The sequence below is a fragment of the Eptatretus burgeri genome, chromosome 11 (assembly GCF_056783735.1).
Source record: "Eptatretus burgeri isolate ZD-2024b chromosome 11, Ebu_testis_v1, whole genome shotgun sequence".
Taxonomy (NCBI): Eukaryota; Metazoa; Chordata; class Myxini; order Myxiniformes; family Myxinidae; genus Eptatretus; species Eptatretus burgeri.
In genome coordinates this window covers 93,384,943-93,409,336 of record NC_140971.1, presented here as the reverse complement: position 1 = coordinate 93,409,336, position 24,394 = coordinate 93,384,943, and the positions used below count along the sequence as shown (strand labels likewise).

Genomic DNA, 24,394 nt, shown 5'->3' with positions numbered 1-24,394 from the left:
GGACAATTAACCCTCCGCCACGCGGTCAAAATATTGGCGACCACGGTCCTTTAAGTGACCCGTCGGCTCCGAAGTTATCCGGGGTGACGACCTTTCAATTCCGGTGTTCGGTATGAGACGGCTCAACTGCTCCGTCTGGCGGTCGTCCTCGCCACCGAACCCGGCACCACAACCAGTTTTTTAGCGCGATCCCTCAATGGTAAGGAATCCCTTAAAAAAATTGTTGGATCCAGGTCTGGAAATTCAACAAAATCTTACCATTTTGTCCTTGTCACACGCCGAACCTGTCCACCAAATTTTGTCCGAATCTGTCCACAACTTTTTGAGATATCCTGTTCACAGACTGATGAAAACCTAACCTCCGTTCACATTGTGTGGTGGAGGTAAAGAGGCCCATTGCATTTTATATTTGATGTGAATGAGGATGCAATCAGGATGAACATGGCATCCATCTTTGCACAATACTTAAAAGGGACCAAGCTAGATGCCGTTATTAAAGAACATCCAAGATTTGATAAATTTCAACCCGTCTTGGATATTTAGAAGGAATAAAAATAACATTTACTTTAAAATAAAAGGGTGGAGAAGGTGGGGAGCTCAAAGGAAAATAATTATCATTTGCATATCGGACTTATGCCTGTGTTGTTCTTCGTTAGTCTGCGGCACAAGGTTGTGGGGCAGCATCGTTGGTTGAGGGTATGGCTGTGCAGCTAATGCAGTGCCCTCTGCTGGTTAGGGCAGGAACTTGTGTAATTTATTTAGGGTGCCGGTGAGAGCTCGCCAACTCTTCACGAAGGACACAGTGGGATCTTTAACTCACGTCCACCAACGAATGGTGGCACACTGGACGCCCTGTCAACGTCCATCCGAGGGACGGCACACGCATTGATGAATCATCCTGCCCATGAAACATCAGGATTACAGTTAATAGCTGGGTCGTGATTCGAACCCAGGCTAGCCAGTTTTGAGGTGAGTGTGCATACCTCTGGGTTATCCTGTCAGCCAATGTCTGTTTAATATTGCACTTTCAAACATCATTTGATGTAAAATATTTGCTTGTCCAATACTGGGATATGAATTTTAGTGCTCCACTTTTCCATCAATCGGAATCTCCTTTTCATTTGCTGTTAAACAACTCTTGATAATTATTGCACAGACTTCTGAACGTCGGTATGCCTCTGCCTCTGCTCATCCATATCTGTCCTCGGTCCGACAAACAGGCACTCCAGCCACCTTGAGCCAGTTGGCCAAAGACGTGTGCACGTTCCTCCGATGGGCTGCCGAACCTGAACACGACGCTCGCAAGCGCATGGGCATCAAGGTGCAACATTTGAGCAAATTGTTTTTTGGTTATTTATTTATTCCCTTCCTGTGTCGGTGGAATTATTGTGACAAAGGTTTGTTCATTACCTCCACTTCGTTTTGATGGATCTGCACAAATCCACCAAACAACAAAGCCCCCAGTTCATTGGAAGCGGTGTAAAGTCAGACGTTGCGAGTTGCACGTTTGCTTGCATGTGGTTGTATTGGAATCATGTCCTCCAGCCATTTTACTTCATGTAAATATTGTAATATTTCTCACTCATTTGATTCGTCACTGCCAATGCACTTGATGTACTGGTTCGCTGCAGCTTCAATTCCATCCAGAATGAAGCTCTCCTTGTCCAGTCTTCTTTGCGCATAGGTTTGGTTCATTGACTTTGTAGTCTCACCCAAAACCTTTCCCTCTAGGGTTGTTTAATGGTAGCAAAGAGGTGGTTGGCACATACTAAATCGACTGAGCACACCCACTTCGCCTTTGTTTGTGTGCAACACAGGCTGCGGGTTGGCATCATTTGCTTCGGGCACTGTTGTGCCGCTGGTACAATGCCCTCTGCTGGTAAGGGTTGGAATTTGAAAATTGTTCATGGTGCCTACGATGGCTCACCGACTATTCGCGAAGGACACCGTGGGATCTTTAACATCCACCAACATTTTCCGCCAGATGGGGCACACGTTTTACGTCCATCTGAGGGATGGCACACACGTTGATAAATCGTCCTGCCTGTGAAATACCGGGATGGCAGTTTCTCGCTTGGCTGGGATTCAAACCCAGGCGAAGACGGCTTGGAGACTAGTGCGTGTACCTTGAGGCCATCCTGTCAATCCAGCGCATCCACAAAGTATACGAGTCGCATTTGTATAAGCAGCTGCATTTTTGTGTTGGACACAGAAGTTTCTTCCAAAGAGCTGCTTCTTAGTGCATTGCAGATGTCCAGACTTGAAGTAGTTGAAGTTTACATGACTGTGATGGCCTTTGCATTTCTCTTGTTTTGCAGGTGATATGTGTGTCGTTTGTGCTGATACCATTGGTATGGTACCTGAAGAGACATCGATTTGCAACTCTTAAGAGCAGGAAGATCATTTACAACCCTCCCAAGTAAACAGCTGTGTCTCTGAGCTTGTGTGCACAGTTCAACATCTTGGATCCTGCATGCACTCTGAAGGATAAATATAAATGTACAGGTTGCCGGTTGTTTCCCATCGTGCTCTTGTTGCTGCCTTGGTTGTGTTCACATCTGTACTCTCAAACTCCAATAGCTGAAGCCGTGAACAATAAATTTTTAAAATGACAAGGCCTTGATTGTGTATCTGATAGCTAGCTGTGTTCGTCTTGCAGTTAACTTTGCTCGTGGTATCTCCCCGGCGAAGGTTTTTTGGTTCCTGGGAAAAGTTGGAGGTGAAGGTCATGGTAAATTCTGACAGGAACTTTATTTATATATACATATATATATATATATATATATATATATATATATATATATATATATATATATATATATATATATATATATATATATATATATATATATATATATATATATATACATTGATGCAGACCATCATTGTGATGCAAGATAACTTTATTGTTTGGTTAAAAAAAAAAAAAACTGGGAAGGGGGGGGTAGTGGGGGTCTTCGTCATCATGGACAAGTTGTGGTGTTCTCGGTTGTGATTATTTTCTTCCCATATGGTGATCATCTTGTGGCTGCGTAAACGGCCAAAGGAGCCAGTTTTCACAGCTGCAGGTTCCGAAAGACAAACATATTTGCAATCATGGCAGAATTGTAGTTTCCTCGAGTCCCACAACACCTCACAACCTGCAGGGAGTTTGAGGATCTTTATAGAGTACAATCCCCCACTTTGGGCTGGAGTCTTTGCCTCTAACTTGCAACATCTTGATCTTGACGGGAGGCAAATTGGTCCCTGAAGCTATTCCGTTTCACTCTCTATGAGGCTGCAGTGCAAGGTCTGTTCCTCTCCCCCTGCTGTAGACAGGTTGATGGACTCAAAATTTTGTATTGCCTCACTTCTGGCCTTGCCCCACTTTCCCTCTCAGGTATTTGTCCCTCTCGAGCCTGACCAAGCTATACTCACTCAGCTAGCAACCCAAATATTGTTACTTTCTGCAAATCCAGGCTAACTGTTCACCTACACTCATTTGCCTACCTTTTCTGTCTACTGGAACCACCTCCAATGCTCTGTCTGATCACGTTCCCTCTACTCCTCAAGAGATGAGTCATCACAAACTCATGATATTCCTGATCCTTTGTTTCACTGACATTCCGTTTTGACAATACACACATACACACACACACACGTACGCACGCACTTTTCCACATTTGACCCTGTTAGTTTTTTGATTTTGTTCCTTGTCTTGTCTCTGTCCTTAGTTATGTTACCTGGATTCTTCCCTTCTCCATTTCATTGTCCTTCCCTGTTTGACAAATCCCAATGCCACATCTGTCAACTTCACTCCTCTGTCATTCCACTCTTCCATAAATCCTCAAACTATGAAAAAAACAAGAACTTTTTCATTGAAGAGGGGATACTGAGGCGAATGGATAATTATTCCTCTTCTTCCGTGAGCAGGTTGGGGGCCTCTCACCTTTTTCTGGTTCCATGCTCGTCTTGCACTGAAAGCTCTTTCCATAACCTGACCCACTCCAGCTTCCTCTGTCAAATATACTCATTGTCCAATCCACTCCTTGTCTGTCCACTGAAGTCTGCAATTCTTATGAGGTCTCCTTGTTTTCCTTTAAATCCCCATTTCTTCCAGTTTCTGTCCTCTTGTTTCTCGTCTGGATTCATCAAAGCCAAATCCTATTTTATGTCAGCATTTCTACTTTTCTTACCTTTAAAAAAAATACTTCCATATGCTTGTCCTTCCCTCCCGACTCTTCATAAGAATGCCCATGGATGCAGTTGAGCCTAATGAGTAAAATAGATCTTTCCTCTTGTTAACACTTCACAAGAACTTTACTAACTGAGCTGCACTGCCATTCCTCAGCTGAAACACAGACTGTAGTACAGCGGATAAGCTCTCATATTTTAACAAATTGTGCATTTTATGAGAAAATCATGAAATTTCTAGCATAGTTAGGTCATACCAGAATGTTTATTTTCAGATGTGGAGGGAAGTCAGATTTGACCTCTGAGGGGACAGTGAAAGGTCAAATCCAAGATGGCCGCTAGTCACCCGGGTCTAATTTTGGAACCAGACTGCGCAGAAAAACAGTGTCATTTCCAACTAAATTGGGGATGCCCATTCATTTGGTGATACCTTTGAGGATGTCAGAATTCAAGGAAATGAATTTAGGTCAAGGTCAAGGTAAATATTTATAAAAAAATAAGCAATCAGTTGAAATTTGCAAATGAATACCGAGTGGTGTCATTGTGGCGAATTTAGTTATTTAGCCCTTCAGAAGGCACAGCTCGCAGCACTGAAGAGTGACTGGTCTCTTTTTGAGGCTGTACATCTCCTGTCAAACAAAAGACAGAGACATGGACAATTTGTTCTCCCATGAAAACCAGGCAGCCCTGCCACCTCTGTCAACTGGAGGGAAAATTCGGATTGGGGTTAAATCAGATCAACTTCGCTGCCTGGAATCAGATCTGCTCGAAAAGAATAGTGTGCCTATGGCTGATGCAACAATTATTGATGGTGCAGCTGTGGTTCAAATGCTAAATCCGGGAACATCAAGAACATTTCAAGAGTAGGGAGAAAGAGTGTTTGCACCATACATCTCTGCTCAACTTGAGAATAGCAGCCGCATCGACCTTGTCTGGGATGTATACCTACCCGCCAGCTTCAAAAAGACAGAAGAGGGGAAAGGGCACCAGGAAAAGAGTGGCTCCTTCTACTGTGATGCCAAAGAACTGGAAGGACTTCCTTCGATGCGATAACAAAACCTAATTGTTTGCTTTCCTGTCACGCGTAGTAGTTCATCTTCCTTTAGCAGAGGGCAAGGAACTGTATGCAACAGATGGAAGTGGAGTCCTTTGCTCTCCGGCTGAGTCATACTTCGCCTGCCTTGCCCCATGTTCGCAGGAGGAGACCGACACTCGTCTACTTCTGCATTTGGCAGATGCTGTGCAAAAGTGGTGTCAGAAGGTGACCATACGTATTGTTGATACTGATGTGGTAGTACTGGCTGTAGCTTCATTCAGCAAGACAGCTCCTAATGAGCTGTGGGTTGCCTTTGGTGTCGGGTCAAGCTTTCGTTACATAGCTGTTCACGAAATGGTTGCCACAATGAATCCAACACAGTGTCTGACTCTCCCAGTCCTTCACACCTTCACTGGGTGTGACACTATCTGCATTCGCTGGCAGAGGAAAGAAGACTGCCTGAAAAACTTGGAAGTCTTTCCCAGAGGTGAATGATGCTTTCAATGAACTCCTATGCATCCCAAGTGAGGTCAGTGAAGGATCAATGTTACTGCTGGAGCGATTTGTGGTGCTAATGTACGACTGAACCAGTGAGAGCACGGAAGTGAATCATGCCAGGAAACAGCTCTTCACACAGAAGTCTAGAACTCTAGAGAACATTCCTCCAACCAAGGCAGCACTCAAACAGCACATCAAGCGTACTTGCTACCAGGCCAACTGTTAGAACCAGGCATTGGTCCTGGATCCAGAGATGCCAGAGCCATCTGACTAGGGCTGGACAAAGGAAACTGGGTGGCAGCCGCTTTGGACCACTCTCCCCGAAGCATCAAAATCGTGCCATGAATTGATCCGCTGTTGCTGTGAGAAAGGATGCACTGGACGGTGCAAGTGTGCCAAAGCTGCGCTCAAGTGCACTGCACTGTGCTTCTGTTCTGGAGGCTGTTAGATTTTGATCACTACCATTACCATCATCATCATTGCTATTAATAAAGTATTAAATAGACTAGCAGCATGGGACTATTCTGTTAATTTTTTTGTATTATTATCCCTATAGTGTCAAAATGGAAGTGAAGTTTCACTATATTGCAAAGGTCCAATCCATTGTCTTTTCCAAAAGAATGTCCAAAAGTTTTTAACTTAATTTGACCTTGAGCTTGATCGAAATGCATTTCCTTGGCTCCTGGCGATCTCAAAAGTATCACCAAACGAATGGCCATTCCAAACTTGGTTGGAAATGACACCTTAAATGTTTTTTTTTTTACACTGTATAGTTCCAAAATTAAACGCGTTTGAACATTAGATCCGGTGGACTGGCTGCCATATTGGATTTGACCTCTCACAGTCCTCAGAGGTCAAATCTGACTTCCCTCTACATCTGAAAATAAACCTTATGGTATTCACTATGTCAGAAAATTCATGCTTTTCTCATAAAACGCACAATTATTGTGCTTATCCGCTGTACTACTGGCAGCTTGAGGTTTGAACACTTGCCTCCAAGTCATCAAGCTTGGGTTTGAATCCTGACCCAGCTATAAATGTCATCCTGGGGTTTCAAAGGCAGGTGATTCATCAATGTATTTGCTGTCCCTTGGATGGACGTTAAGCAGTCTGCCTTTATAAGTTGATGGACCTTAAAAATTCCAGGGTGTCGTACTTGAAGAGTGAGCCATCTCCGGCACCCTGACCGAATTACAAATTCCTGCTGTAACCTCCAGAGGGCAGCATCAGTGGCACAACGGTGCCATCAGCCAACCCACCCCCTCCTGAATTCTTGTGCTGCACACAAAATAATAATAATAATAATAAGCTTATTACACTTTACAATCCATGCACAATGGAGTTGATTCTGTATTATGATTATAGGTTTTAATGACTTCAAAAGTTGTGGGGAATGCAGAAACATGATTGACGACAATTTATTTCAGGGTGAGTTATTAGATGTCCCAAAAAATCTGCACACTTAAAAAAAGATCCGATTTACTTTTCACAGTTTAACCTCTGAACTTGTATTGTATACAATGATTCTGCTGACAGTGGGCCTAGTTGAGGTTGTTTCTTTTTTTTAATTTTCATTCTGAAATGAAAATCGCACTCGGTCAGTTTTCATTCCGGAAAATTGTCGAGCAGTGGACTCCCAGGGAATGAAGAAGCAAGAATTTAAAAGTTGGTTGTGGTATACCAGCAAACGACTTATTACCCTGAGGGAGGAATTGAAAACAGAGGGTGGTATTCCCACACGTGCACACACACGTATTCCCTCTAAGTATTCCCGTCAGCGAAGCGATGGGTGGGATTTGCTGGTATATAATATACAAATACATAATAATAAATTTGTTTCCCGGTGTTACTGCATATGAAATGATGAGTTTCATTAGGCATCCTAAAATGGAGTGTGTTTGCCAATAAAATATAATTATGAGATGCCTTATTAAAAGTGGTTCATTGTCCAAGAGTAAATAAAGTCCTATTATATGGGAATATTTAATCAGAGCACATGATCCAGGCTTCACACCAAAGATGCCACCTTGCTCTGCCTGGCTCACCTGGCCCCAATAAGCTCCGGAACCAGTTTTGGTGGTGTCCCTTTATTGTCACCTAAATTACTGTGGACATCAGACTTTTTTTTCTCAAGTAGTTTTGTTTGCACACTAATGGGCCACCGATTTTGGAAGGTTTATCTCAGATCCTTGTGGAGATATTTAAGCTCAAACATAATTACACAAGTTTGATAAATCAATCTGATTTGTTTAAATGAGTAATCTGAATTTACGAAATCAATTAATAAAATGTACGAAGTATTCAGACATTCCAGCTACTCATGAGGGCGATAATTTACAGAGCTATTAAATGGACATAACCCTCAGGGTTCGTACATTTAGCTTGTCTGGACATCCAGAACAGCGAGACGACCGCCCGGACCGCTTGTTCCTGCCAGAATTCCAAGATGGCATCGGAAAAACCAGTCGGCCATCAAATGTTACAACTTTGTACGACCGTTCTGAAACAGGATGCACAGCAGTAGCCTCCACTCTCTGTAACGACCGGCTGGTTGGATGCGCAGACTGATTACGCACTAAAGGAGGCAGATCAATGGCAGAGTGGTTGTAGTGCGCGTGACGACACTGACTGGCTGCAATCTTCTCTGGTACATGCTGAGGCAAAGATGGCCTCAACAGCACATTGGTGGTTGGAAGCAACGTTCATGTCTGGCGACCCATTTGGCGTTGGGTTGGACTGTAACTCGTGTTCTGAGATGAGGTGCTCCTGTAATCAAGCATCGTGAGGTAAGCATCCGATTGGGATCAAGTGGCACGTCTCGAGAGCTGCTTGGTGATCTTGATGGAACTTTCAGCCTGACCATTGCTTTGTGGGTACTCTGGCGATGAGGTCCTGAAGTGAAACCCCCAGTCTGATGCAAAATTGCACATTTCTGCAAACATCAACGAGGAGCCATTGTCGCAAATGACAGTGTCCGGTATGCCGTAACACGCAAAATGAGCCTTGATCTTGTGGATTACGGCGGATGACCGCATGTCGTCCAGCTTATCAAGTTCAATAAACCCTGAGTAGTAATCGACAAGCATGAGGTATCGCTTATCCTGAAGGTAAAATATGTCTGCTGCCAGTTTCTCCCATGGAAGTTGGGAGATGTCATGAGACTTTATTGTCTCCTTGGCTTGTTTGGCTGCTGTTGCACTACAAGTGTCGCATTTCTGTATGGTCCCGAACATCGGCATTCATGCCAGGCCAATAAATGCATTCGCGAGCCCGCTGGAAGCTGCTTTCCACATCCAGGTGAGCTCAATGAAGGCGCTCAAAGCGAAGAGACCATGGCACGACAAGGCGTTCACCACGATAAACAAGTCCGTGCTGTGTTGCGAACTCATTGCGAATGTGATAGTATGGTCGAATTTCCTCGGGCATCGAGTGTATTGTTTCTGGCCGTCCATCTCGACTTGTTTGCCACAGCAGCTGTAATGTTCCATCGTTGCTTGTATGTGCTGCTACGCTATATCCTGACTGGTGCAATGGGAGCACAGAACATCATTCGGCATGTTGACATCCTCTTGCTGATGTCCAGATGGTTTCATTGGTAAATACGCCCTGCTCAAGGTGTCAGCCAAGTACATTTGTTTGCCTGGCCTGAATTGAATATCCACCTCATATTGCTGCATCTGCAGTAGCATCCTCTGCAAGCGTTTTAGAGCTCGAGCCAAATCCTTCTTGGCAATAATTTCTAATGGTCTGTGATCTGTGTGCACTCTCTACTTCCAGCTGTAAGTATACTGGTGGAACTTCTTTCTCAATTTATCTGGACAGCCAAAAGTTCTTTCTCAATTTGTGCATATCTAGTTTCTGCATCAGACATGGCCCTACTGGTGTAGGCACAGGCATCTCCACTTCCGCTTGCACTTTCCGAGGGTCCGGCTTCACTCCCTCCTTCGCAAGTAAATGCCCAAGATAGGAGACTTGTGACTGATGCAGTTTCACTTTCTCGGGATTTAAACACAATCCTTTCAGTCTGAACCACTCGAAAAACAGGATGACCTTCCGATCGTCATCTGCTAATGCTTCTTCATCCATTCTTCCTTCACTGTACAACAAAATGTCATCACAAACTTTCTTACAGCTGGGTAAGCCATCCAAGGCCTGATCAACATGCCTCTGGAATACTTCTGGTGCAGATTTAATTCCAAATGGCATCCTCAACCAACGGTGACGACCGAATGGTGTGTATTGAATGTTGTCAGAGAGGAACTAGGCTCGTCTAACTGCATATGCCAGAACCCAATTTTTGTGTCGAATGTGCTGAAGATATGTGCATTCTGCAAGTCTGGCACGATATCATCAATGACCGCCATTGGGTAATGACTGCATGATAGCAATGTTGAGGTGTTTCGGATCAATGCATATTCTCAATTTTCCTGTAGATGGTTTTTATCACAGTTACCATACTGTTCACCCACGGGGTTGACGTTGTCACCGATGTGATGATGCCCAGCCCTTCCAAATGGCTGAGTTCCTCCTCGAGCTTGGAAGGCAGTGCAACTGGAACTCTGCATGGTGGATGTGCGACTGCTTTGACGCTGGGGTCAGTCTCGATATGATACTCCCCTTCCAGCAGTTCAATGCCGGTGAAGATATCACCATAGCATTGCATCACATTATCAAGTGTCAGCGATTTGCTGGGAGGATTTGTTGCCGGTGCGCAAGCTCGGTGGCAGATATTTTCATGTTGTATCTCAATTAGCTGTAGTTGCTGGGCTGTGTGGCACCCCAGTATTCTTTGATTACGCACTAAAGCATAATCAAAGAATACTGGAGAGCAGTCCTGTCCTGTTCCAGGATAACAAACTGAATATGATAGCGCTTGCCATTCCTGGGATTTATGAGCTGTATCTGACAGCTGCCTTTTGGTTTAGCTTTAGTCTTGTTGAATAACACCAGTGTCTGATCCATTGACATGATTTGATAATCCAGACCCATGAGGTATTGTTACGAATTTGGAAGCTTTCTGCACACAACAGCCAGGTCCTATAGATCAGTTATATCGGTAAGTATGTGTTTCTAGTTAGGGTCCCGTCCCTTGTCTAAGGGGAATTAAGTGTACGTGCGCTGCGCAGTTATTTTATAGTTTGGATTTTACATTCCAACCAACGACCCCCCCCCCCTAACAACTCTCTGCTTTCGGCAGTGTCCGCGCTCTTTGCTCGCCGGCGAGCGAGCGCGTGTGTGGGCGGACATTAACATGGGCATGGCGTCCCTCTTTGGCCAATCGGCAAGGAGCCGGCGTCTCACCCGCCCCGTCCCCCACTCAACACCATCGCCATTACGCAGGTGGTCGGAGGTGAGGAGGAAGGCGGAGCTACAAACACCTCCGATCAGGACTCCACCTAGAAGGGTGGGAGTTTCCCCGCCTACCGTGGGCCTGTCCAATGGGAGACGGCCAGGGTATCGCGCGATGGGTCTGACCAATCAGGAGGCGAGTGGCCAGGAGAAGAAGCCCCTCGCTTCAAAAGAGGAAGAGTGTGGTTGTCGGGACCAGGAGAGAGAGAGAGAGAGAGAGAGAGAGAGAGAGAGAGAGAGAGAGAGAGAGACAGACAGAGAGAGAGAGATAGAGAGAGAGAGAGAGAGAGAGAGAGAGACAGACAGAGAGAGAGACAGACAGACAGAGAGAGAGAGAGAGAGAGAGAGAGAGAGAGAGAGAGAGAGAGAGACAGGCAGACAGAGAGAGAGAGACAGACAGAGAGACAGACAGACAGACAGACAGACAGACAGACAGACAGACAGACAGACAGAGAGAGAGAGAGAGAGAGAGAGAGAGAGACAGACAGACAGAGAGAGAGAGAGACACACACAGAGAGAGAGAGAGAGAGAGAGAGAGAGAGAGAGAGAGAGACAGACAGACAGAGAGAGAGACAGACAGAGAGACAGACAGACAGACAGACAGACAGACAGACAGACAGATAGACAGACAGAGAGAGAGAGAGAGACAGATAGACAGACAGAGAGAGAGAGACAGAGAGAGAGAGAGAGAGAGAGAGAGAGAGAGAGAGAGAGAGAGAGAGAGAGAGAGAGAGAGAGATAGAGATAGAGATAGAGATAGAGAGAGAGAGAGAGAGAGAGATAGAGATAGAGATAGAGATAGAGATAGAGATAGAGATAGAGATAGAGATAGAGATAGATCGTGGCGTTTTGTCAATCAGCCGGTCATCGTGTGCGAGGCATTTGTTGGGGGAAAGGACATTTAAATTCAGACGTTTCCAACCTGGCATCAAAAGCCAGTGAGTGGTTGTCGACAAGAGCGCTTCTGTCTGGGTCTGCGGCGGACATCATCCCGCGCTTCGGAGGTGTCTCATCTGGCGCATTACAGCGAGCGGTCGACCATCTCATCAAGAGAGACCACCTTGTCTCACCTCTTCTGGGTTCGGCTACCCTGGTCCGTGCTTTTGGCAACTGGAGCTCCGGGAAGGTGTGGACGTCGAGCCGCATGCTCGCGGCCAGGTAGCCAGCACGTTCTCTCCCCTCAGCTCGACTTCTCTCCGAGCTGAAGGAATAATAAAGACCTCGAGGTCCATCTTCTTCTGGGTATCTGTGTGTGCGTGTGTGTGTCCGTGGACCCCGTCTTTTAGTAGAATTGTTAAGTGATTCTTGTTGTACATTATTTACATTTCTTATTTGGATAACTCTGCTCTTTGTGTGTGTCCCCCCCCCCCCCATTGTAAATAAATCCCCTCTTGTTGAATGTCGCAGCTCGTCCTTGTCCTTTCTATCATTGGTTTGCCACGCTGCGAATGGGAATTAGGAGGTTTCATTGTTGCCGTAATCATGCAATTGGCCCGGCAGGGTACTGGTACTCTCCGCTCGGGGTACGACTCGGATCCGGCTTGGTAACGGCCCGGATCACCCAGATCCTGCCGAGGGTGAATTTCTCCGGTAGTTTGGATGACGTGGGTATTTATGTATATTGAAATTGGCAATTGATCCGATCCCACGTGGTCGAACCAATTGGCGATCTTCGGTCCGATAAGGGACCCGTGACCTTTCGGATTTATCTGGAAGGTACGACCTAAATTCCGGTGTGTTCGGTGGAGCCGACTCTACTGCTCCCTCTCGCGGTCGTGCTCGCCACCGAGACCCGGCCCCACAATAGTATTTCATTGGCAGGGCATTACATGTTGCTCCACCGTCCACTTGGAACCTCATGATCTTCCCATGCATGTTCATGTTCACAAAGATCTGTTTGGGATATGCTGCCTGCACTTTGTTGACATGCTCCGTAGGACCCAAGGTTTCTGGAAGCAATGAGACAATCAGGACATCCTCCTCGGGTTGTCTCTGCTGTGTAGATGGAGGATCTCTAAGTCTTACTCACGTTGTTGCTCTTGTGGACTTTTTTGTTTCACAGCCTACAATTTTCATCGAAACTTCCTGAAACTTGGCACATATATGTAAAAATACCCTGCACAGACAGTAACCATCTCCGATTTTGAAAATTCCTCTAAGAAAAAAAAGTTATGACGTCAAAATATCTCCGCTAATGGAAATCACCTAAAAAATTATCTCTGAAACGAGGTATGCTTTTTGAATTCTGTTTGCAGGACTCGAACAGGTCATGAGCAGAGATGAATTACAGCACATATGATACATCACTATGACGTCATATCAATTTTTATGACGTCATTCCTATTTTTGACATTTTTTGTTTCACAACCCAGAGTTTTCATCGGATCTTCGTGAAACTTGCCATGTATATGCAGAAAGCCCACGCGCAGGCAGTAACCATCTCCGATTTTGGAAATTCTTCCCAGAAAAAAAAGGCCGACGGGGCTTGAACTCAGGACCCCAGGATCCCAAGCCGCCACCCTAACCACTGAGCCAAGCACCAGGGGGTTGACTCAGCCTGTCATCCTTCCGAGGTCGGCGAAATGAGTACCAGTTCCAGTGTGTGTACTGGTCGAGGGGCACTGCATCAGCGACACAGTCGCGCTTCAAGAAATGAGAGCTACCCCGGCAGCAAAGCTGCCATACGACCACCACCAGCACAACTAAATTGTGAATTAAAAATAAGCTGTTTTCATTGCCTTTCTTATACATTGATTTTTATTGCGTTGTTATCATCATTGTAAATACGAGTGCATGCCCAGAGGTGCGTGGCCGTACGTGCAATTTTGTTTTAATTGTAACGTCAATAGTGACGTCATAGCACCGTGTCCTGTCATTGGTTAATAAATAAATGGCCGGAACTTGTGAACCGCTCATCCGATTAATATCAAACCTTGAAAAGGCACATCCTCAGGTCCCCAGCAATATTCCTGGCAAGTTTCAATTGGATCGGACCGGGGGTCGTCGAGAAACGGCGGTCGCAGACAGAAACACATACACAGACAGACAGACACACAGAGATTGCTGGAATTATAGACAGATAGTCTGAGTTGGTTAAAAAGATAAACCAGTAAGTATGTCCATTTGTATCAACTATATCGAAGAAGGATTTCATAAAAAAAAATATGGCAAAAACTTTTACTGTATGAGAAATACTGATTTCAATTAATGACAATATTAAAATAAAATCATTCATAATAAAATCAAAATTCATTGAAAACTCTTTATAGGCGGTCACGTGGTCAATGGTTTTTCCCTAATTAGTTTTCAATAACAATTAAATTACTATTTTTTGTAAATAAACACATAAATAAATGTTTTGAGGGGGGGGGGTAATCTGAAATCGTAGGGGGTAGGATGAAATCGATTTCAGGCTACCCCCGGGGGTAACTTGAAAGGGGAAGGGGGGGTAGCTTGAAGTCTTTACACCGGCTCCCCCCACTGATTGCAGCAATACCACATGTAACTAGTCTTGAAGCCACCGGAAGCGCTCAATACGCCATATTGCTCGTCCCACAATACAGAACACTGCGTGTTTGCGTCAATACAAATACTTGCTTCAAGGTGTGTATTTATGATGACAATGCCACCTTCCTACTTGATTTTAGTCCATTCCTGGGTGGGTAAAAAAAAAAGCATTGTTGGAGTATTTACCGTGCGCTGCTTCCGGTTGTGATCAAAGGAGAAAGGAATCACATTTAATTGTTAAGTGGCATTCACCTCAGTCTCCAACAGTCTCATTCATTCGTTTTGGGAGGACAAAGATGGCGTTAGGTCTGGCTTCAAAAATCGAGTTGGTATAGTCATCGGTGGGCCGACCGCAGGGACCCACAATGCACCACCGAGTTGTGGAACACCAACTAACCAAATGTGTCATGGAACACACCGCAAGATTCACCACAGACTATCAGGTCAGGTATGGGAGCATGTGCCAGAACAGCACGTCGCTGCGTCCACTTTCCGCCGGTACTCCAGGGGCCTCCGTCTGGCCATCCCCCAGGCAGATGCCAGGCCCATCCCCATCTCCTTGAGATGATGGTCAACCTGTTGCAACGATGAGGCACGTGGTCGACCCACTGGCCTCCTCCACTCATGAGACTCCCTCGCTGAGAGAATCTGGTGAGCAGGATCAGAGTCAGGAAAACGAGCCACATGTCCATACAGCCGCAACTGACGCTCACGGACTATGCAGGAAACAAATCTCATCCGAGTCTCTCTCAGCAACCGCTCGTTGGACACAAAATCCGACCAGCGATAGCCAAGGATTCTCCGAAGAGACCTGGTACCAAAGGAATTAAGTCTCCGTCTCAGATCCTTGGTCAGAGTCCAAGTCTCGCACCCATAGAGCAAGACTGGAAGTACCAAGGACCTGAAGACTCGGACTTTCGTCCTCCCGCACAGGTACCGGCAGCGCCACACCCCATGATCCAGTGAATCCATGACTCCCCAGGCCCGACCCAGACGTCTATTGACCTCTGACTCGCAGCCAGCAGAGACATGAATATCACTGCCAAGGTAAGTGAATCTCTCCACGACCTCAACATCCTCACCACAAACAGACACAGACAGGACAGCAGCATCCAAGATGTCACCGAAAGCCTGGATCTTAGTTTTGACCCAAGAAACCCGTAATCCCAACGGCTCCGACTCCTCATTCAGCACCTCGAGGGCCCCCAAGAGGATGTCTAAAGTCTCCGCAAAGATGACTGCATCATCTGCAAAGTCAAGGTCCGAGATCTTGACATTCCCAAATGACGCACCGCAACTTGATCTCTCCGACATCCTCCCTAGTACCAGAGTAGAGTTCAGACATCAGATCGATCAGTTTTGGTGGCACCCCACGAAGACCAAGAATCCTCCAGAGGACATCCCGATTCACTGAATCGAACGCTTTACAGAGATCAACATAGGCTGCAAGCAGCCCCTGCCGAAACTCTCGTCTGCGTTCGGTGAGGACACGAAGTGCAAGGATACTGTCAATCGTTGACCTCTTTGGTGTAAAGCCTGACTGCTCTGGACGCTGGTGCTCAAGCAGATGGTGGCGAACCCTATCGAGAATTATCCGAGCAAAGACCTTGCCCGGCACTGAGAGCAGCGTCACCCCTCGGTAGTTGTTGCAGTCTTGGCGATCACCCTTCCCTTTCCAGAGAGGGACAACAAGGCCCCTCTTCCAGTCAGTTGGGATGATGCCTGTGTTCCAGGCAGAGCACAAAACGGCATGCAACGACACGAGTGCAGCATTTCCACCAGCCTTGAGAAGTTCGGCATGGATGCCACAGATCCCTGGAGCTTTGCCCCGTTTCAACTGGTTCACCGCAGCCCGTGTTTCCACAAGCGTAGGTGGACCACAGTTGATTCGAGGGTCAGCAACAGGGATTGTAACACCCTTGACGTCCAACTCGACAGTTGGGGATCAGCCTGGTACAACCGCTCAAAGTAACCGGCCCAGCGGGCCTTCACTTCATTCTCCTCTGTCAAGAGCCTACCACTCTCTGCTCGAACTGTAGTGCTCCGAGGGATGGGCTTGGATGAATGTAATGCGCGAATTCCCCTGTAAGCGGGACGAGAATCACCTGTCCACAGGTGGTGCTCTACCCCCTCACAGATTCCTCGCACATAGGCCTCCTTGTCCACCCTCAGTGCACGTACAGTTTTACGCCTCAGCTCCCTGAACAGCTCAGCTCTGCCATTCAGCCTGGCCCTGCGACTCTGGTCAATGGTATCCAGTGTCCCTTGAGAGACAAAATTCTTCTTTGCCCTGCGGTGAGCTCCAAGGCATCCACCGGCAACATCAAGGACGGTGGGCTTGAAGGCGCTCCACAACTCTTCAGGACCCCCCAAAGCACGCAGACCCCCCAAGTGTCCACTCAGCCTGTTCGCAAACTCCTCAGCTACTCTCATCCCTGAGCTTGGCAACATCCAGCCTAGGCTGGGATGGTACCATTCTCCAGGATTTAAGGTGCAGCTTTAGAGTTGCTCCAACAAGCCTGTGGTCAGTATTGAGGAACTGAGCACTCTGGTAGACCCTGCAGTTCTGGATCATCCTCCAACGACCGTCAATGAGGACATGGTCAATCTCCTTTGCCACACCGCCAGCGTTGGAATACCAAGTCCAGCGATGAGCTTGTGGGTGCTGAAACCATGAACCAGCCACCCTAAGTCCATGACTTCTTGCAAAGTCAAGGAACTTAGTGCTATTCTGGTTCATAGTTCCTGACCCATGGGGACCAACACACACCTCATAACCGTCCCTATCAGTTCCAGTCGATGCATTGAAATCCCCCAAGACTAGAAATGTATCTCGTCTGTGGCACTGATCAACCACAGACTCGAGTGTGGCGTAGAATGCATCCTTCACGGTGAGATCACTCGCCTCAGTCGGAGCATAAACAGAGACCAGGGAAATGACACCGAAGGAGTGACGAATCCTTAATCTCATAATACGCTCGTTGACCGGTGTTACCTCAATTATCATTGGGGTCAGCTTATTGGACACAGCTACAGCAACTCCTTGGGTATGGTAACCATCAGGGCGACCAGACCAATAGTAGGTGTAACCACCCACCATTATCTCGCCGCAATCCGGTCTCCGAACCTCAGAGAGAGCTGCAATCCCGATGTCCAAACGCTTGAACTCAGATGATAACAGAGACAGGTGATCATCCTCTCTTAGGGATAGGACATTCCAGGCACCCACCCGAAGGGACCGCCTCAGGTTAACCCAAGGAGACCGCCGTCTGGTGGACGACACCTCAGCACCACTCCGACACACTCTCCCGCAATCTGACCCAGGGATGTTACCCCGTGGTTTCCCTCCTATCAAAGATTGGGGGTCCCGAAGGCTTTGCCCCAATCCTGTCATCCGGTGAGCTGCCCTGCGAAGGGAAGCTGCACAGGAGGTACTCCCACAAAGTGGGTTTTCAGATGTTTTTGCGTTTTGCGGAATGAAGGGTTTTACGGTGGCCGGAGTGCAAATCCTGCCACCAACCTCCCAATAAGAAGTGACCCAACTGCAGGAGGACGTCCGCAGACACAGTTGGGCACTAGATATGGATGGCCGTTGGCTCACAAGGAGCTCCCCCGCCCTTTGACAGGTTTTGTTTTTAATCCTTCTGGGTGTCCATATCCAAACACCCTCCTCACCAGAAAACCTGGTTTAGTTTAGTTGCCGCCAACCCGACCATGGAACAGGTTAGTACAGGTTTACATGGTACCTGTAAGCAGGTCACAGATCGAACCTGACCTGACAAAAAAAAAAAATAATGCCGAAGAAGAATGAAGCGTCGGGTTGTCGGTGACTAAACCGTCTCCCCCACCAGGTTTTCTGGTGAGGAGGGTGTTTGGATATGGACACCCAGCAGGATTAAAAACAAAACCTGTCAAAGGGCGGAGGAGCTCCTTGTGAGCCAACGGCCATCCATATCTAGTGCCCAACTGTGTCTGCGGACGTCCTCCTGCAGTTGGGTTACTTCTTATTAGGAGGTTGGTGGCAGGACTTGCACTCCAGCCACCATAAAACGCTTCATTCCGCAAAACGCAAAAACGCAAAAAAATCTGAAAACCCACTCCGTGGGAGTACCTCCTGTGCAGCTTCCCTTCGCAGGGCAGCTCACCGGATGATGGGATTGGGGCAAAGCCTTTGGGACCCCCAATCTTTGATAGGAGGGAAACCACGGGGTAACATCCCTGGGTCAGATTGCGGGAGAGTGTGTCGGAGTGGTGCTGAGGTGTCGTCCACCAGACGGCGGTCTCCTTGGGTTAACCTGAGGCGGTCCCTTCGGGTGGGTGCCTGGAATGTCCTATCCCTAAGAGAGGATGATCACCTGTCTCTGTTATCATCTGAGCTCAAGCGTTTGGACATCGGGATTGCAGCTCTCTCTGAGGTTCGGAGACCGGATTGCGGCGAGATAATGGTGGGTGGTTACACCTACTATTGGTCTGGTCGCTCTGATGGTTACCATACCCAAGGAGTTGCTGTGGCTGTGTCCAATAAGCTGACCCCAATGATAATTGAGGTAACACCGGTCAACGAGCGTATTATGAGATTAAGGATTCGTCACTCCTTAGGTGTCATTTCCCTGGTCTCTATTTATGCTCCGACTGAGGCGAGTGATCTTACCGTGAAGGATGCATTCTACGCCACACTCGAGTCTGTGGTTGATCAGTGCCCCAGACGAGATACACTTCTAGTCTTGGGGATTTCAATGCATCGACTGGAACTGATAGGGATGGTTATGAGGTGTGTGTTGGTCCCCATGGGTCAGGAACTATGAACCAGAATAGCACTAAGTTCCTTGACTTTGCAAGAAGTCATGGACTTAGGGTGGCTGGTTCATGGTTTCAGCGCCCGCAAGCTCATCGCTGGACTTGGTATTCCAACGCTGGCGGTGTGGCAAAGGAGATTGACCATGTCCTCATTGACGGTCGTTGGAGGATGATCCAGAACTGCAGGGTCTACCGGAGTGCTCAGTTCCTCAATACTGACCACAGGCTTGTTGTAGCAACTCTAAAGCTGCACCTTAAATCCTGGAGAATGGTACCATCCCAGCCTAGGCTGGATGTTGCCAAGCTCAGGGATGAGAGAGTAGCTGAGGAGTTTGCGAACAGGCTGAGTGGACACTTGGGGGTCTGGGTGCTTTGGGGGTCCTGAAGAGTTGTGGAGCACCTTCAAGACCACCGTCCTTGATGTTGCCGGTGGATGCCTTGGAGTTCACCGCAGGGCAAAGAAGAATTTTGTCTCTCAAGGGACACTGGATACCATTGACCAGAGTCGCAGGGCCAGGCTGAATGGCAGAGCTGAGCTGTTCAGGGAGCTGAGGCGTAAAACTGTACGTGCACTGAGGGTGGACAAGGAGGCCTATGTGCGAGGAATCTGTGAGGGGGTAGAGCATCACCTGTGGACAGGTGATTCTCGTCCCGCTTACAGGGGAATTCGCGCATTACGTTCATCCAAGCCCATCCCTCGGAGCACTGCAGTTCGAGCAGAGAGTGGTAGGCTCTTGACAGAGGAGTCTGAAGTGAAGGCCCGCTGGGCCGGTTACTTTGAGCGGTTGTACCAGGCTGATCCCCCAGCTGTCGAGTTGGACGTCAAGGGTGTTACAATCCCTGTTGCTGACCCTCGAATCAACTGTGGTCCACCATCGCTTGTGGAAACACGGGCTGCGGTGAACCAGTTGAAACGGGGCAAAGCTCCAGGGATCTGTGGCATCCATGCTGAACTTCTCAAGGCTGGTGGAAATGCTGCACTCGCGTCGTTGCATGCAGTTTTGTGCTCTGCCTGGAACACAGGCATCATCCCAACTGACTGGAAGAGGGGCCTTGTTGTCCCTCTCTGGAAAGGGAAGGGTGATCGCCAAGACTGCAACAACTACCGAGGGGTGACGCTGCTCTCAGTGCCGGGCAAGGTCTTTGCTCGGATAATTCTCGATAGGGTTCGCCACCATCTGCTTGAGCACCAGCGTCCAGAGCAGTCAGGCTTTACACCAAAGAGGTCAACGATTGACCGTATCCTTGCTCTTCGTGTCCTCACTGAACACAGACGAGAGTTTCGGCAGGGGCTGCTTGCAGCCTATGTTGATCTCTGTAAAGCGTTCGATTCAGTGAATCGGGATGTCCTCTGGAGGATTCTTGGTCTTCGTGGGGTGCCACCGAAACTGATCGATCTGATGTCTGAACTCTACTCTGGTACTGAGAGTGCTGTGAAGTGTGGTGGTGCCATCTCTGACTTATTTCCAGTTGTTACTGGAGTTCGTCAGGGATGTGTACTTGCCCCCACACTTTTCAGCACTTGTATGGACTGGATTTTTGGGAGGATGTCGGAGAGATCAAGTTGCGGTGCATCGTTTGGCAATGTCAAGATCTCGGACCTTGATTTTGCAGATGATGCAGTCATCTTTGCGGAGACTTTAGACATCCTCTTGGGGGCCCTCGAGGTGCTGAATGAGGAGTCGGAGCCGTTGGGATTACGGGTTTCTTGGGTCAAAACTAAGATCCAGGCTTTCGGTGACATCTTGGATGCTGCTGTCCTGTCTGTGTCTGTTTGTGGTGAGGATGTTGAGGTCGTGGAGAGATTCACTTACCTTGGCAGTGATATTCATGTCTCCGCAGGTTGTGAGCCGGAGGTCAATAGACGTCTGGGTCGGGCCTGGGGAGTCATGGATTCACTGGATCATGGGGTGTGGCGCTGCCGGTACCTGTGCGGGAGGACGAAAGTCCGAGTCTTCAGGTCCTTGGTACTTCCAGTCTTGCTCTATGGGTGCGAGACTTGGACTTTGACCAACGATCTGAGACGGAGACTTAATTCCTTTGGTACCAGGTCTTTTCGGAGAATCCTTGGCTATCGCTGGTCGGATTTTGTGTCCAACGAGCGGTTGCTGAGAGAGACTCGGATGAGATTTGTTACCTGCATAGTCCGTGAGCGTCAGCTGCGGCTCTATGGACATGTGGCTCGTTTTCCTGACGCTGATCCTGCTCACCAGATTCTCTCAGCGAGGGAGTCTCATGAGTGGAGGAGGCCAGTGGGTCGACCACGTGCCTCATGGTTGCAACAGGTTGACCATCATCTCAAGGAGATGGGGATGGGCCTGGCATCTGCCTGGGGGATGGCCAGACGGAGGCCCCTGGAGTACCGGCGGAAAGTGGACGCAGCGACGCGCTGTTCTGGCACATGCTCCCATACCTGACCTGACCTGAAGAAGAAGAAGATCTCCTCCGTATTGAGATATGTTTCCTTTATAATGGCCATGACAGTATGGTTAGTTGCAGTAACGGGAAAATAAAGTACCCCTCCCCATCGGCTGTGCGGACTTTATTGGAAGTGAGATTCGTGTGCAATCAGTGACTAAAACAAAAATGTTTCGGGAGGGAGGTTTTCTTTTATTTGATTTTATTTATTTATTTATATATATATATATATATATATATATATATATATATATATATATATATATATATATATATATATATATATATATATATATATATATATATATATATATATATATATTATTTTTTTTTAAACAGGCAGGAAAGAAAGAAGGGGTTGATACACTTCTGATCGAACCAGAAGTACCCTGGACTCTGCAATTCCTTGTTTAAATGTATTAAAGAAATGTGTCAATCAAAATAAAGTCCCCGGTACTTGTGTGCTCCAACCGAAGTGTTTCGATGCGTGGCGTATATAGAGCCTCAGGGCTCTGAAAACGCCATTGCTCTCCTGGAGGGACCATCTAGTGCTTTATAGAATAAGACTCAGGCACTGTCGCTTAAATGCACACCTCCATAGAATTGGATGTCACCCAACGGGGTTCTGTGATGTGTGCAGATAACCTGAACATTTAAACCACTTATTTCTAAATTGCCCTCTCTATGGGGAAATCGAGGCAGCGTCTCGTACGGTGTATAAGAGTTATGGGGACAAGGGTATTGGACCTGCAGGTGATGCTGCGGCGGATGAACTGGAAGCACCCTCAACTCTGTAAGGCGGCATTAAAATTCCTGAAGGAATGTGGGAGACCTATTTAAAATGTATGTGCCTTTGAAGGGCTATGGCTGTGGGCGAGTTTGATCAGATTCTGGTGAGTGGCGAGGATAGAGCCTCCCGGTTCTGACAACGCCATTAAACCCTCAACAACAACAAAAAACGCCATTGAGCCCGAATAGTAGTCAGAAGAGGAAGAGGAAGAAGAGGAAGAGGAAGAGGAAGAGGAAGGGTGGACGAGTCTGTTTTTGTTGGAGTTGGAGTTGGAGGTGGAGTTATGCCCGATGTGTGCGAACTTGGATTCAGAGTTGTTGCCGTCATGTGTTGCTGTTGTACTTCGCGCACGTGGATCTGCTTGGGAGAGCACAAGTTCTGAATCGCGACTACAGCTGATTAAGACACGTCCTGGGTGCTTCCGCTTGTTGGTGCGGGCGGCGGACGGCACGGTACGAGTACAGGAGCGATCGTTGTGTTGTGTGGCGTGGGAGAGTGGAGCGATCGTTGTGTTGTGTTGTGTTGCGTGCGAGAGTGGGGCGATCGTTGTGTTGCATTGCGTGCGAGAGTGGGGCGATCGTTGTGTTGTGTTGCGTGAGAGTGGGGCGATCGTTGTGTTGTGTTGCGTGAGAGTGGAGCGATCGTTGTGTTGTGTTGCGTGTGAGAGTGGAGCGATCGTTGTGTTCTGTTGTGTTGCGTGTGAGAGTGGAGCGATCGTTGTGTTGTGTTGCCTGCGAGAGTGGGGCGATCGTTGTGTTGCATTGCGTGTGAGAGTGGAGCGATCGTTGTGTTGTGTTGCGTGAGAGTGGAGCGATCGTTGTGTTGTGTTGCGTGGGAGAGTGGAGCAATTGTTGTGTTGTGTTGTGTGTGAGAGTGGAGCAATTGTTGTGTTGTGGAGGGATCGTTGTGTTGTGTTGCATATGAGAGTGGAGCGATCGTTGTGGAGCGATTGTTGTGTTGTGGAGCGATCATTGTGTTGCCTTGCGTGTGAGAGTGGAGCGATCGTTGTGTTGTGGAGCGATCGTTGTGTTGTGTTGCGTGGGAGAGTGGAGCGATCGTTGTGTTGTGTTGTGTTGTGTTGTGTTGCGTGTGAGAGTGGGGCGATCGTTGTGTTGTGTGGCGTGGGAGAGTGGAGCGATTGTTGTGTTGTGTTGTGTTGGGTGTGAGAGTGGGGCGATCGTTGTGTTGCATTGCGTGCGAGAGTGGGGCGATCGTTGTGTTGTGTTGCGTGTGAGAGTGGAGCGATCGTTGTGTTGTGTTGCGTGAGAGTGGAGCGATCGTTGTGTTGTGTTGCGTGTGAGAGTGGAGCGATCGTTGTGTTGTGTGGCGTGGGAGAGTGGAGCGATCGTTGTGTTCTGTTGTGTTGCGTGTGAGAGTGGAGCGATCGTTGTGTTGTGTTGCCTGCGAGAGTGGGGCGATCGTTGTGTTGCATTGCGTGTGAGAGTGGAGCGATCGTTGTGTTGTGTTGCGTGTGAGAGTGGGGCGATCGTTGTGTTGTGTGGCGTGGGAGAGTGGAGCGATCGTTGTGTTGTGTGGCGTGGGAGAGTGGAGCGATCGTTGTGTTCTGTTGTGTTGCGTGTGAGAGTGGAGCGATCGTTGTGTTGTGTTGTGGAGCGATCGTTGTGTTGCATTGCGTGTGAGAGTGGAGCGATCGGTGTGTTGTGTTGCGTGGGAGAGTGGGGCGATCGTTGTGTTGTGTGGCGTGGGAGAGGGGAGCGATCGTTGTGTTGTGTTGTGTTGCGTGTGAGAGTGGGGCGATCGTTGTGTTGTGTGGCGTGGGAGAGTGGAGCGATCGTTGTGTTGTGCATGGGTTGCGTTGCACGCGA

General features: G+C 47.8%; 2 protein-coding genes across 5 annotated transcripts in view; both read left to right on the top strand.

Annotated features, from left to right (window-relative positions):
- The window catches only part of CYC1 (cytochrome c1), a 28,052-nt gene extending 25,437 nt beyond the window's left edge, over positions 1-2,615 (top strand). The window contains exons 6-7 of the mRNA XM_085847433.1: positions 1,221-1,321; positions 2,319-2,615. Coding sequence (XP_085703559.1) covers positions 1,221-1,321; positions 2,319-2,423 — 206 coding nt within the window. The 3' untranslated portion in view covers positions 2,424-2,615. The remainder of the gene's footprint in view (positions 1-1,220; positions 1,322-2,318) is intronic.
- Positions 2,616-22,493: 19,878 nt separating this feature from the next.
- Positions 22,494-24,394, top strand: part of SHARPIN (SHANK associated RH domain interactor) — an 89,696-nt gene continuing 87,795 nt past the window's right edge. For 2 of the 4 annotated variants that reach the window (XM_085847430.1, XM_085847427.1), the window contains exon 1: positions 22,496-23,020. In XM_085847430.1, coding sequence (XP_085703556.1) covers positions 22,859-23,020 — 162 coding nt within the window. In that variant the 5' untranslated portion in view covers positions 22,496-22,858. Of the gene's footprint in view, positions 23,021-24,394 lie in introns of all 4 variants that reach the window. The other 2 variants (XM_085847429.1, XM_085847428.1) reach the window with 2 other exon arrangements.